This window comes from Salmo salar, chromosome ssa11 (genome assembly GCF_905237065.1).
Source record: "Salmo salar chromosome ssa11, Ssal_v3.1, whole genome shotgun sequence".
In the NCBI taxonomy this organism is placed as follows: domain Eukaryota; kingdom Metazoa; phylum Chordata; class Actinopteri; order Salmoniformes; family Salmonidae; genus Salmo; species Salmo salar.
In genome coordinates, this window is record NC_059452.1 from 93,705,919 (window position 1) to 93,720,441 (window position 14,523).

At 49.8% G+C, this 14,523-nt stretch overlaps 1 protein-coding gene across 2 annotated transcripts in view; it reads right to left on the bottom strand.

Moving 5' to 3' along the window:
* The window catches only part of ppp3ca (protein phosphatase 3, catalytic subunit, alpha isozyme), a 58,725-nt gene that overhangs the window by 19,833 nt on the left and 24,369 nt on the right, over positions 1–14,523 (bottom strand). For both annotated transcript variants that reach the window (XM_014129376.2, XM_014129375.2), the window contains exons 3-6: positions 9,998–10,122; positions 8,871–8,982; positions 2,922–3,067; positions 2,429–2,568 (exon numbers count right to left, since the gene is read on the bottom strand). In XM_014129376.2, coding sequence (XP_013984851.1) covers positions 2,429–2,568; positions 2,922–3,067; positions 8,871–8,982; positions 9,998–10,122 — 523 coding nt within the window. The remainder of the gene's footprint in view (positions 1–2,428; positions 2,569–2,921; positions 3,068–8,870; positions 8,983–9,997; positions 10,123–14,523) is intronic.

Here is a 14,523-nt window from a genome sequence, read left to right on the forward strand (position 1 = left end):
CTGTGATATGTGGTGGTCTCACCTAGCTATCTCAAGATGAATGCACTAACTGTAAGTCGCCCTGGATAAGAGCCTCTGCTAAATGACTAAAATGTCAAATGTAAATGTTTTACATACAGATCTCATATTACTGTACTGAATTATTATTGTTATTTTTTTTATTAATATTGGTGTCACAAATCTATTATTTGTACATTTATTTATAAACAAATATAGTTATTTGTTACATTTGACTGTGTAAAACTGTGTAAAAGCTTGCAGTGCTACTTATTTCTCTGAGAGTGAGCCGGCTATAGAACAGTTTTGTAAAAAAACACGAGTATTTGTCTCTCTGAAATGAAACCATCAAGTGATAGATTTGAAACAAATACAGGTCTCTCATTGAACAGCCCTATGCCTTTATTAGATGGTGAAAAAACACAACACTCTCTTCCATAATTTCTGTAAACAATAAAAACTAATTTACCAACATTTCTGAAAATGGATATAGCGTTTTGGAATGAAACTCTTCAATTGCAAAACTGCTGATGCACTACCAAATTTTGAAACTGCACATTGTGTATTCTACTTTTTTTTGCGTGTACTTTTGACCCCTTTTTCTCCCCAATTTCGAGATATCCAATTGGTAGTTACAATCTTGTCCCATCGCTGCAAATCCCTTACGGACTCGGGAGAGGCGAAGGTTGAGAGCCATTCGTCCTCTGAAACACGACCCTTCCAAGCCGTACTGCTTCTTGACACACTGCTCGCTTAACCCGGAAGCCAGCCGCACCAATGTGTTAGAGGAAACACCGTACAACTGGCGTCTGAAGTCAGTGTGCATGCGCCCGGCCCGCCACAAGAGTCGCTAGATCGCAATGGGACAAGGACATCCTTGCCGTCCAAACCCTCCCCTAACCCAGACAACACTGGCCCAATTGTGTGCCGCCTCATGGGTCTCCCGGTCGCGGCCGGCTGCAACACAGCCCGGGATCGAACTTGTTTCTGTAGTGACACCTCAAGCACTGCAATGTAATGCCTTAGACCGCTGCACCACTCGGGAGGCCTGTATTCTACTTGCTAACTCTCAAACAAATTTCAGACCCAGATTGAGTTTCTTTTTTGGGGGCCCACTAGCGGCCGTGGGGGGCATTAGTCTACCCGCAGTAGTATACCTGCAGTAGTATACCTGCAGTAGGATACCTGCAGTAGGATACCCGCAGTAGTCTGTAGTCTGTGTATAGGCAGAGGTTGAGCTGACCCATCCCTTCCTGCCTCCAACCCCTCTACCCCTCTACCCCTCCCCTCTACCCCTCCCCTCCACCCCTCCCCTCTACCCCTCCCCCCTACCCCTCCCCTCCACCCCTCCCCTCTACCCCTCCCCTCTACCCCTCTACCCCTCCCCCTCTACCCCTCCCCTCTACCCCTCCCCTCCACCCCTCCCCTCTACCCCCTCCCCCTCTACCCCTCTACCCCCTCCCCTCTACCCCTCCCCTCTACCCCTCTACCCCTCCCCTCTACCCCTCTACCCCTCCCCTCTACCCCTCTCCTCTACCCCTCTACCCCTCTACCCCTCCCCTCTACCCCTCCCCTCAGCCACTGCCATCCACAGCCCCATCAAAGTTTCGTCAGCGTGTTAAAGATTTAAGTGTGAGAAGGTTTACTCAGGAAAGTTAAACAAACAACAGAATAAAGTCTGTGCCCTGAGCTCCTGGAGAGCCTATTGTATGAAGCACATAGATCCAGGGCTTTCCGCCCAAATTCCCTCCGCACCCAGAATGTAGGTCAGAGCAGCGGCTGCATCTCACACAGACATGACATATGACGCCACACACTATGGTTTACAGGATACAGAGCAGAGGCAACACAGATGCACATAGGTGGTGTGTATTTATGTGCTGTATATCTGTGTGTCTGTACAATTGTGTGTGTGTGTGTGTGTGTGTGTGTGTGTGTGTGTGTGTGTGTGTGTGTGTGTGTGTGTGTGTGTGTGTGTGTGTGTGTGTGTGTGTGTGTGTGTGTGTGTGTGTGTGTGTGTGTGAGATAGGATTTATTCCTTTTGGTTTGGAGGTACAGATGTAAGATCTTCATTTGAGCTAGTTTGCTATAGCAGGAGAATAATCCTGAAGCAACAGGAAATGTGAATTATTATGTGGATTACAATTAATGTACATTTTTTGTAGGAGTTGATACATTTTTCCTTAGGGCAAATCAAGTCTAACATTTTAAAGTGGAAATGGCAAACTTTAGAAGAATTTTTAAACCTAAAATACACAACAAATGTGCACTTCCAGCTGTGCAGGAAAATTCTCAACAACAAAATAGTGATCAAATGAAGATCCTACATCTGTAATTGTTTGGACAACAGATCCAGACGGTGGTACCTGATGGCTCAAAAAACACGAGGAACAGTAATGAGAGAAAGGGTTGAGGTGGAGAGAGAGCTGACCTGTAGAAGTAGGAGCAGCCTCGGACTGTGTTGTGGCTGAAGAACTCCTGGGTCTTCTCGTTGCCAAAGTCCTCCAGAGGATCAGACCACAGTAGGTCACACATGGGCCCAAACGCTGGAGGCTCCTTGAACCGGTCTATCTACAGCAGAGAGAAACATGTTGAATTCAGACACAAGCAAATACACACATTTTCAAAAACAAAAACATGCACACACACACACACACACACACACACACACACACACACACACACACACACACACACACACACACACACACACACACACACACACACACATGCAGGTTGGCAGGCACATACACTCATAAACACACACATACACTCATAAACACACACACACTCTCACACACTCTCACACACTCTCACACACACACAAACCAAATGCACATATACTGTACTCAAGTATGCAAAGACAAAAGACACAGTCAATGTGATATTCCTATGCATGGCTCGGTACTGCTGTGGTGCAGTACCTTCTTTATGTCATCTAAGGTGTGTATTTCCGGTGAGAGTCCTCCGTGGACACACAGGAACTGCTGGTTCATGAGGGCAGCCAGGGGAAGGCAGTCAAAAGCGTCCATACATGAATCATACACCTGCTCCGAGTACTTGATTTTACCTGATTACCACAGAGAGGGGCAGACAGAGAGACAACTAGATCAGTAGAATGATACACACAGGGACTCATCATCAGTAAAGGTGGAATCCTGATATGAGAGATGGGCTAATAGCTTCAATTGTTATAGAAGCTGCCCATTGACATTAACGCATGATTCAAACGTAAGAGAGATTTCAGCCTGGAATGGATACTCCAAGAAAGAACCAACACAATATCTCATTCTCAAGATCATCCAACCATCCTCTTTCTATACTCACACACACAGAAGATATGCTGTACTGTGGAATGAAACTGAGCAGAGATAAACAAGATGACCCCCATCATGCACTTCTTCATGGATGTATGAATAGAGACCTAGAGAACACCTCTACCTTCTGTCCCATTCCTCCCCAGACAACACCTCTACCTTCTGTCCCATTCCTCCCCAGACAACACCTCTACCTTCTGTCCCATTCCTCCCCAGACAACACCTCTACCTTCTGTCCCATTCCTCCCCAGCCAACACCTCAACCTTCTGTCCCATTCCTCCCCAGACAACACCTCTACCTTCTGTCCCATTCCTCCCCAGACAACACCTCTACCTTCTGTCCCATTCCTCCCCAGACAACACCTCAACCTTCTGTCCCATTCCTCCCCAGACAACACCTCTACCTTCTGTCCCATTCCCTCCCCAGACAACAACTCTACCTTCTGTCCCATTCCTCCCCAGACAACACCTCTACCTTCTGTCCCATTCCTCCCCAGACAACACCTCTACCTTCTGTCCCATTCCTCCCCAGACAACACCTCTACCTTCTGTCCCATTCCTCTCCAGACAACAACTCTACCTTCTGTCCCATTCCTCCCCAGACAACACCTCTACCTTCTGTCCCATTCCTCCCCAGCCAACACCTCAACCTTCTGTCCCATTCCTCCCCAGCCAACACCTCAACCTTCTGTCCCATTCCTCCCCAGACAACCCCTCTACCTTCTGTCCCATTCCTCCCCAGACAACACCTCTACCTTCTGTCCCATTCCTCCCCAGACAACACCTCTACCTTCTGTCCCATTCCTCTCCAGACAACACCTCTACCTTCTGTCCCATTCCTCTCCAGACAACACCTCTACCTTCTGTCCCATTCCCTCCCCAGCCAACACCTCTACCTTCTGTCCCATTCCTCCCCAGCCAACACCTCTACCTTCTGTCCCATTCCCTCCCCAGCCAACACCTCTACCTTCTGTCCCATTCCCTCCCCAGACAACACCTCTACCTTCTGTCCCATTCCCTCCCCAGCCAACACCTCTACCTTCTGTCCCATTCCTTCCCCAGACAACAACTCTACCTTCTGTCCCATTACTCCCCAGCCAACACCTCTACCTTCTGTCCCATTCCCTCCCCAGACAACACCTCTACCTTCTGTCCCATTCCCTCCCCAGACAACACCTCTACCTTCTGTCCCATTCCTCCCCAGACAACACCTCTACCTTCTGTCCCATTCCTTCCCCAGACAACAACTCTACCTTCTGTCCCATTCCTCCCCAGACAACACCTCTACCTTCTGTCCCATTCCTCCCCAGACAACACCTCTACCTTCTGTCCCATTCCTCCCCAGACAACAACTCTACCTTCTGTCCCATTCCCTCCCCAGCCAACACCTCTACCTTCTGTCCCATTCCCTCCCCAGCCAACACCTCTACCTTCTGTCCCATTCCCTCCCCAGACAACACCTCTACCTTCTGTCCCATTCCCTCCCCAGCCAACACCTCTACCTTCTGTCCCATTCCTCCCCAGACAACACCTCTACCTCCTGTCCCATTCCTCCCCAGCCAACACCTCTACCTTCTGTCCCATTCCTCCCCAGACAACACCTCTAAATTCTGTCCCATTCCTCCCCAGACAACACCTCTACCTTCTGTCCCATTCCTCCCCAGACAACACCTCTACCTTCTGTCCCATTCCTCCCCAGACAACACCTCTACCTTCTGTCCCATTCCTCCCCAGACAACACCTCTACCTTCTGTCCCATTCCTCCCCAGACAACACCTCTACCTTCTGTCCCATTCCTCCCCAGACAACACCTCTACCTTCTGTCCCATTCCTCCCCAGACAACACCTCAACCTTCTGTCCCATTCCTCCCCAGACAACACCTCTACCTTCTGTCCCATTCCTCCCCAGACAACACCTCTACCTTCTGTCCCATTCCTCCCCAGACAACACCTCTACCTTCTGTCCCATTCCTCCCCAGACAACACCTCTACCTTCTGTCCCATTCCTCCCCAGCCAACACCTCAACCTTCTGTCCCATTCCCTCCCCAGACAACACCTCTACCTTCTGTCCCATTCCTCCCCAGACAACACCTCTACCTTCTGTCCCATTCCTCCCCAGACAACACCTCAACCTTCTGTCCCATTCCTCCCCAGACAACACCTCTACCTTCTGTCCCATTCCCTCCCCAGACAACAACTCTACCTTCTGTCCCATTCCTCCCCAGACAACACCTCTACCTTCTGTCCCATTCCTCTCCAGACAACACCTCTACCTTCTGTCCCATTCCTCCCCAGCCAACACCTCAACCTTCTGTCCCATTCCTCCCCAGCCAACACCTCAACCTTCTGTCCCATTCCTCCCCAGACAACACCTCTACCTTCTGTCCCATTCCTCCCCAGACAACACCTCTACCTTCTGTCCCATTCCTCCCCAGACAACACCTCTACCTTCTGTCCCATTCCTCTCCAGACAACACCTCTACCTTCTGTCCCATTCCTCTCCAGACAACACCTCTACCTTCTGTCCCATTCCCTCCCCAGCCAACACCTCTACCTTCTGTCCCATTCCTCCCCAGCCAACACCTCTACCTTCTGTCCCATTCCCTCCCTAGCCAACACCTCTACCTTCTGTCCCATTCCCTCCCCAGACAACACCTCTACCTTCTGTCCCATTCCCTCCCCAGCCAACACCTCTACCTTCTGTCCCATTCCTCCCCAGACAACACCTCTACCTTCTGTCCCATTCCTCCCCAGACAACACCTCTACCTTCTGTCCCATTCCTCCCCAGACAACACCTCTACCTTCTGTCCCATTCCTCCCCAGACAACACCTCTACCTTCTGTCCCATTCCTCCCCAGACAACACCTCTACCTTCTGTCCCATTCCTCCCCAGACAACACCTCTACCTTCTGTCCCATTCCTCCCCAGACAACACCTCTACCTTCTGTCCCATTCCCTCCCCAGACAATACCTCTACCTTCTGTCCCATTCCTCCCCAGACAACACCTCTACCTTCTGTCCCATTCCTCCCCAGACAACAACTCTACCTTCTGTCCCATTCCCTCCCCAGCCAACACCTCTACCTTCTGTCCCATTCCCTCCCCAGCCAACACCTCTACCTTCTGTCCCATTCCCTCCCCAGACAACACCTCTACCTTCTGTCCCATTCCCTCCCCAGCCAACACCTCTACCTTCTGGCCCATTCCTCCCCAGACAACACCTCTACCTTCTGTCCCATTCCTCCCCAGACAACACCTCTACCTCCTGTCCCATTCCTCCCCAGCCAACACCTCTACCTTCTGTCCCATTCCTCCCCAGACAACACCTCTACCTTCTGTCCCATTCCTCCCCAGACAACACCTCTACCTTCTGTCCCATTCCCTCCCCAGACAACAACTCTACCTTCTGTCCCATTCCTCCCCAGACAACACCTCTACCTTCTGTCCCATTCCTCCCCAGACAACACCTCTACCTTCTGTCCCATTCCTCTCCAGACAACACCTCTACCTTCTGTCCCATTCCTCTCCAGACAACACCTCTACCTTCTGTCCCATTCCCTCCCCAGCCAACACCTCTACCTTCTGTCCCATTCCTCCCCAGCCAACACCTCTACCTTCTGTCCCATTCCCTCCCCAGCCAACACCTCTACCTTCTGTCCCATTCCCTCCCCAGACAACACCTCTACCTTCTGTCCCATTCCCTCCCCAGCCAACACCTCTACCTTCTGTCCCATTCCTTCCCCAGACAACAACTCTACCTTCTGTCCCATTCCTCCCCAGACAACACCTCTACCTTCTGTCCCATTCCTCCCCAGACAACACCTCTACCTTCTGTCCCATTCCTCCCCAGACAACAACTCTACCTTCTGTCCCATTCCCTCCCCAGCCAACACCTCTACCTTCTGTCCCATTCCCTCCCCAGCCAACACCTCTACCTTCTGTCCCATTCCCTCCCCAGACAACACCTCTACCTTCTGTCCCATTCCCTCCCCAGCCAACACCTCTACCTTCTGTCCCATTCCTCCCCAGACAACACCTCTACCTTCTGTCCCATTCCTCCCCAGACAACACCTCTACCTCCTGTCCCATTCCTCCCCAGCCAACACCTCTACCTTCTGTCCCATTCCTCCCCAGACAACACCTCTACCTTCTGTCCCATTCCTCCCCAGACAACACCTCTACCTTCTGTCCCATTCCTCCCCAGACAACACCTCTACCTTCTGTCCCATTCCTCCCCAGACAACACCTCTACCTTCTGTCCCATTCCTCCCCAGCCAACACCTCTACCTTCTGTCCCATTCCTCCCCAGACAACACCTCTACCTTCTGTCCCATTCCTCCCCAGACAACACCTCTACCTTCTGTCCCATTCCTCCCCAGACAACACCTCAACCTTCTGTCCCATTCCTCCCCAGACAACAACTCTACCTTCTGTCCCATTCCTCCCCAGACAACACCTCTACCTTCTGTCCCATTCCTCCCCAGACAACACCTCTACCTTCTGTCCCATTCCTCCCCAGACAACACCTCTACCTTCTGTCCCATTCCTTCCCCAGACAACACCTCAACCTTCTGTCCCATTCCTCCCCAGATAACACCTCAACCTTCTGTCCCATTCCTTCCCCAGACAACACCTCTACCTTCTGTCCCATTCCCTCCCCAGCCAACACCTCTACCTTCTGTCCCATTCCTCCCCAGACAACACCTCTACCTTCTGTCCCATTCCTTCCCAGACAACACCTCTACCTTCTGTCCCATTCCTCCCCAGCCAACACCTCTACCTTCTGTCCCATTCCTTCCCAGACAACACCTCTACCTTCTGTCCCATTCCTCCCCAGCCAACACCTCTACCTTCTGTCCCATTCCTTCCCAGACAACAACTCTACCTTCTGTCCCATTCCTCCCCAGACAACACCTCTACCTTCTGTCCCATTCCTCCCCAGACAACACCTCTACCTTCTGGCCCATTCCTCCCCAGACAACACCTCTACCTTCTGTCCCATTCCTCCCCAGACAACACCTCTACCTTCTGTCCCATTCCTCCCCAGCCAACACCTCTACCTTCTGTCCCATTCCTCCCCAGACAACACCTCTACCTTCTGTCCCATTCCCTCCCCAGACAACACCTCTACCTTCTGTCCCATTCCTCCCCAGACAACACCTCTACCTTCTGTCCCATTCCTCCCCAGACAACACCTCTACCTTCTGTCCCATTCCTCCCCAGACAACACCTCTACCTTCTGTCCCATTCCTCCCCAGACAACACCTCTACCTTCTGTCCCATTCCTCCCCAGACAACACCTCTACCTTCTGTCCCATTCCTCCCCAGACAACAACTCTACCTTCTGTCCCATTCCTCCCCAGACAACAACTCTACCTCCTCACCTCTTGCCTGCTCCTCTCCCATATCTACCTGTCCTCCTCACCTACTGTCTCAAGGAACAAGGCATGAGATATGTTTTCATCAATAGTGCTCCAGGTGAGACATAGTATTGACAAGTCACCGTCAGAAGTAAACAGAAAGAAATAGAACATCTCTGTAGAGACAGAACTCACATTCTTGTTTGAAGGTGAAGTATTCTGTCAAATGTCTACATTCGTGGTTTCCTCGCAGTAAAAATAGTGTCTTTGGGTAGAGGATTTTCAACGACCAAAGATACAAAACACACTGTCAAGAGAGTAGATAAAGAGGGTTATTAGCTCAATTTATATACACACAAATACACACCATGATAAAATACACAGTTCGGGGGCCTGCACCAGGCTGCAGCTTGACAATAACAAAATCAACATTATATAACATGACATGGGAATGATAAAATCAGACTGTATCACAATCAATGACTGTCCTAAGCTCAAATCAGAAAGTCTAAAATTGACCTTTATTTGAACTCTAATAGGCCTCCATTTAATCATAGATGATTATGGATGATCTCAGATGAGGGACCCCCAGTCATTGATTTGGTGACAGCTGATAAAGATAGTATGATAATCATGAGAATTGGTGGAGCCAGTCTGTTTAAGGATAATCAACCCCTCTTGCCAACGGAAAAGCCCTCCTTTATGCAAATGCAGCGTGTCAGCATCGATTGCATTGTGACTGGATGATTGGTCCTTCCTCCTCACGGTTTTTCCAGAGCTTCAGTGCACTATAGCTCCTTGTCACGCACAGCGTGGAAGCAGCACGGTGCAAGGAGGGGCACAGGGAGGGATCTCAGTGGAAACAGCAGAATGCCTTCAATTTAAAGGAGAGCTCCTGATGGCTCCTCATAGGAAAGCCCTCCAGTCACAACCAAACAGGTAGAGAGATAATATTGGGGATTGGTAACCTTGGGCAGAAATCATCATAACCAGGTCTGGAGCAGAGGAGGCTAGTGGGAGGAGCTATAGAAGGACAGGGCTCCTTGTAATGGCTGGAATGGAATTAATGGAACGGTATCAAACATATAGAAACCACGTTTGACTCCGTTCCATTAATTCCATTCCAGCCATTACAATGAGCCCATCCTCCTATAGCTTCTCCCACCAGCCTCCACTGGTCTGGCGTGTGTATATGGTATATCTCTCTCTCTGTGCATTGGATTCAATTGAGGTGTTGAATTAAACTATGGTATACGTACAGACAAAGATACTAATAGTTTATGAGGATTAAGGGAGGAGGATGTTCAGTGGGTGTCTCTTACCTCGATACTGAAGTATCCCCGGTCCACATAGTCTCCCAGGAAGAGGTACCGGGTCGTTGCCGGCGAGCCACCCACCTCAAACAGCTTCATAAGGTCAAAAAACTGCCCATGGATGTCCCCACACACTGGAAAACATCAATTCCCACACCATGAGAACACATGAACACATTATCACTGGGTCTGTTAGCACTGCTACATACTGTACATAACAGAGGGGATTTTATAGAAGATAAAGGCTACAAGGGTGTGTGTGTGCTTGGATGCCTGTCTGTGTGTGTGGTACAGAGAAAAAAAGAGATTGTGTGATGCATGCTTTCCCTGTGTAAGTTAGACAGTAGAAGATCTGTACTGCTTCTCGGCTCATTGATTCTCCCAGAGAGAGAGAGAGAGAGAGAGAGAGAGAGAGAGAGAGAGAGAGAGAGAGAGAGAGAGAGAGAGAGAGAGAGAGAGAGAGAGAGAGAGAGAGAGAGAGAGAGAGAGAGAGAGAGAGAGAGAGAGAGAGAGAGAGAGAGCTGTAGAAGTTGCAAACTCTTGTTGCTGTGGCAACCTGATTTTTATGAGAATAAATAATGAAATAAAGTAGTTTTCATTTCTCTCGCCCTCACGCAGTGTTGGCATGGAGATGCTGCCTGGGTTTATGCCCCAGATGCCTCTCTCTTTCTACCCCCATTAGGAGGTGTGGGTGGCTCAGGGACCCTGGGCCTGGGGGAGGGAGCCTGGGAGCTTGGGTCTGGCTGGCTGCTCCACTCCACTGAAGACAATAACAACTGGACTCTGCGAACTCAACACTGTGCACTACTGTGCAAACATATTTTATTTTTTCATCTTTTCCGTTTTCTACTCTTTCACTCTATTTCTCTCCCACTCTCCTCTCCTCTCCTCTCCTCTCCTCTCCTCTCCTCTCCTCTCCTCTCCTCTCCTCTCCTCTCCTCTCCTCTCCTCTCCTCTCCTCTCCTCTCCTCTCCTCCCACTCCACTCCTGCATCCCCTCTCCTCTCCTCCCGCTCCACTCCTGCATCCCCTGTCCTCTAGCCCCCCCTCCCTCCCTCTCCTCTCCTCCCCTCTCTCTCCTCCTATCAGCTCACTGTGGCCTTCGCCCACTCAAAGCTCAGAGCAATGTGAGTATGTGGGAGCCTCTGCTTGTGTGACTAAAGGAATCAAACACACACACAGACATACACACAAATAGCATATGTGAACAGCACATACAGTAGTACATGAATGCATAAACACACACAGACACACATTCATGCACAAGTACGCACAGACGTTTACACACAGTGCTAGCGAGAGCACAATAGTCCTACATAGAGCTCCACAGTTGCAGCTCCATGCTGACAGATGTCCATGCACTGATACACACATCATCATCCATATTTCATGCTGAATAAATAAAGCATGTTAGCCTCCTTTTGTGGCGCTAGTTTACCGGAGGGGGGAAGGACTACTCCTGCACTGTAACTAAGGTTTTCTTTCTCCATTTACCATCTCCCACCAATCAGTCAAGCATTTCATCAGTCAGTCCACCAATCAGTCAAGGTCAGTCAATTAGTCATTCGAAGGGAGAGGAGCCAGTCTACCAATTAGTCAGTCCCAAGCGGAGGAAACATCTGTGTGCTATGTTAATTCATATTTTGTACAACTGGCAACTAAGGCCTTTCAGAGCAGGAATTAAATGAAAATGGGTAATGATACCAAATTAATCAAATATTTTTAAGAACCTATGTTCCCTAATGTCAGTGATACAGAGTGTGCCTATTTTAAAGTAAATCATAGCACAGGACAGCCCCTGCCCCCTGTACAAATAGACTTCTAATCTCAATGGGATTACCTGTATAAACACAAGATAAAAATACAAATGGCAGTTATCCGACAAAGCAAAAGTCTCGTGTTACAGCCCAGTCTCATTGTTGCTGGATGAACACTAGTTATACTGATGTAACATGGTGAACTGGGAGTTCCTGTGTGCTAAAATACCTTACTCCAGTCCTCCTCTCCCTCCTCTCCCTCCATCTCTAATACCTTACTCCAGTCCTCCTCTCCCTCCTCTCTCTCCATCTCTAATACCTTACTCCAGTCCTCCTCTCCCTCCATCTCTAATACCTTACTCCAGTCCTCCTCTCCCTCCTCTCCCTCCATCTCTAATACCTTACTCCAGTCCTCCTCTCCCTCCTCTCCCTCCATCTCTAATACCTTACTCCAGTCCTCCTCTCCCTCCTCTCCCTCCATCTCTAATACCTTACTCCAGTCCTCCTCTCCCTCCTCTCTCTCCATCTCTAATACCTTACTCCAGTCCTCCTCTCCCTCCATCTCTAATACCTTACTCCAGTCCTCCTCTCCCTCCATCTCTAATACCTTACTCCAGTCCTCCTCTCCCTCCTCTCCCTCCTCTCCCTCCATCTCTAATACCTTACTCCAGTCCTCCTCTCCCTCCTCTCCCTCCATCTCTAATACCTTACTCCAGTCCTCCTCTCCCTCCTCTCCCTCCTCTCCCTCCATCTCTAATACCTTACTCCAGTCCTCCTCTCCCTCCTCTCCCTCCATCTCTAATACCTTACTCCAGTCCTCCTCTCCCTCCTCTCCCTCCTCTCCCTCCATCTCTAATACCTTACTCCAGTCCTCCTCTCCCTCCATCTCTAATACCTTACTCCAGTCCTCCTCTCCCTCCATCTCTAATACCTTACTCCAGTCCTCCTCTCCCTCCATCTCTAATACCTTACTCCAGTCCTCCTCTCCCTCCATCTCTAATACCTTACTCCAGTCCGCCTCTCCCTCCATCTCTAATACCTTACTCCAGTCCTCCTCTCCCCCATCTATAATACCTTACTCCAGTCCTCCTCTCCCTCCATCTCTAATACCTTACTCCAGTCCTCCATCTCTAATACCTTACTCCAGACCTCCTCTCCCTCCATCTCTAATACCTTACTCCAGCCCTCCTCTCCCCCCTCTCCCTCCTCTCCCTCCATCTCTAATACCTTACCCCAGTCCTCCTCTCCCTCCATCTCTAATACCTTACTCCAGACCTCCTCTCCCTCCTCTCCCCCATCTATAATACCTTACTCCAGTCCTCCTCTCCCTCCATCTCTAATACCTTACTCCAGTCCTCCTCTCCCCCTCTCCCTCCTCTCCCTCCATCTCTAATACCTTACTCCAGTCCTCCTCTGCCTCCATCTCTAATACCTTACTCCAGTCCTCCTCTCCCTCCATCTCTAATACCTTACGCCAGCCCTCCTCTCCCTCCATCTCTAATACCTTACGCCAGCCCTCCTCTCCCTCCATCTCTAATACCTTACTCCAGCCCTCCTCTTCCTCCATCTCTAATACCTTACTCCAGACCTCCTCTCCCTCCATCTCTAATACCTTACTCCAGTCCTCCATCTCTAATACCTTACTCCAGACCTCCTCTCCCTCCATCTCTAATACCTTACTCCAGTCCTCCTCTCCCTCCATCTCTAATACCTTACTCCAGTCCTCCTCTCCCTCCATCTCTAATACCTTACTCCAGTCCTCCTCTCCCTCCATCTCTAATACCTTACTCCATACCTCCTCTCCCTCCTCTCCCCATCTATAATACCTTACTCCAGTCCTCCTCTCCCTCCATCTCTAATACCTTACTCCAGACCTCCTCTCCCTCCATCTCTAATACCTTACTCCAGTCCTCCATCTCTAATACCTTACTCCAGTCCTCCTCTCCCTCCATCTCTAATACCTTACTCCAGTCCTCCTCTCCCTCCATCTCTAATACCTTACTCCAGTCCTCCTCTCCCTCCATCTCTAATACCTTACTCCAGTCCTCCTCTCCCTCCATCTCTAATACCTTACTCCATACCTCCTCTCCCTCCTCTCCCCATCTATAATACCTTACTCCAGTCCTCCTCTCCCTCCATCTCTAATACCTTACTCCAGACCTCCTCTCCCTCCATCTCTAATACCTTACTCCAGTCCTCCATCTCTAATACCTTACTCCAGTCCTCCTCTCCCTCCATCTCTAATACCTTACTCCAGTCCTCCTCTCCCTCCATCTCTAATACCTTACTCCATACCTCCTCTCCCTCCTCTCCCCATCTATAATACCTTACTCCAGTCCTCCTCTCCCTCCATCTCTAATACCTTACTCCAGTCCTCCTCTCCCCCCTCTCCTCCATCTGTACTGTCTTACTCAAGCCCTCCTGTACTCCATCTTTAATATTTTACTCCAGCCATCCTCTCCCTCCATCTCTATTGTCTTACTCCAGCCCTCCATCTTTAATATTTTACTCCAGCCATCCTCTCCCTCCATCTCTATTGTCTTACTCCAGCCCTCCATCTTTAATATTTGACTCCAGCCATCCTCTCCCTCCATCTCTATTGTCTTACTCCAGCCCTCCATCTTTAATATTTTACTCCAGCCATCCTCTCCCTCCATCTCTATTGTCTTACTCCAGCCCTCCATCTTTAATATTTTACTCCAGCCATCCTCTCCCTCCATCTCTATTGTCTTACTCCAGCCCTCCATCTTTAATATTTTACTCCAGCCGTCCTCTCCCT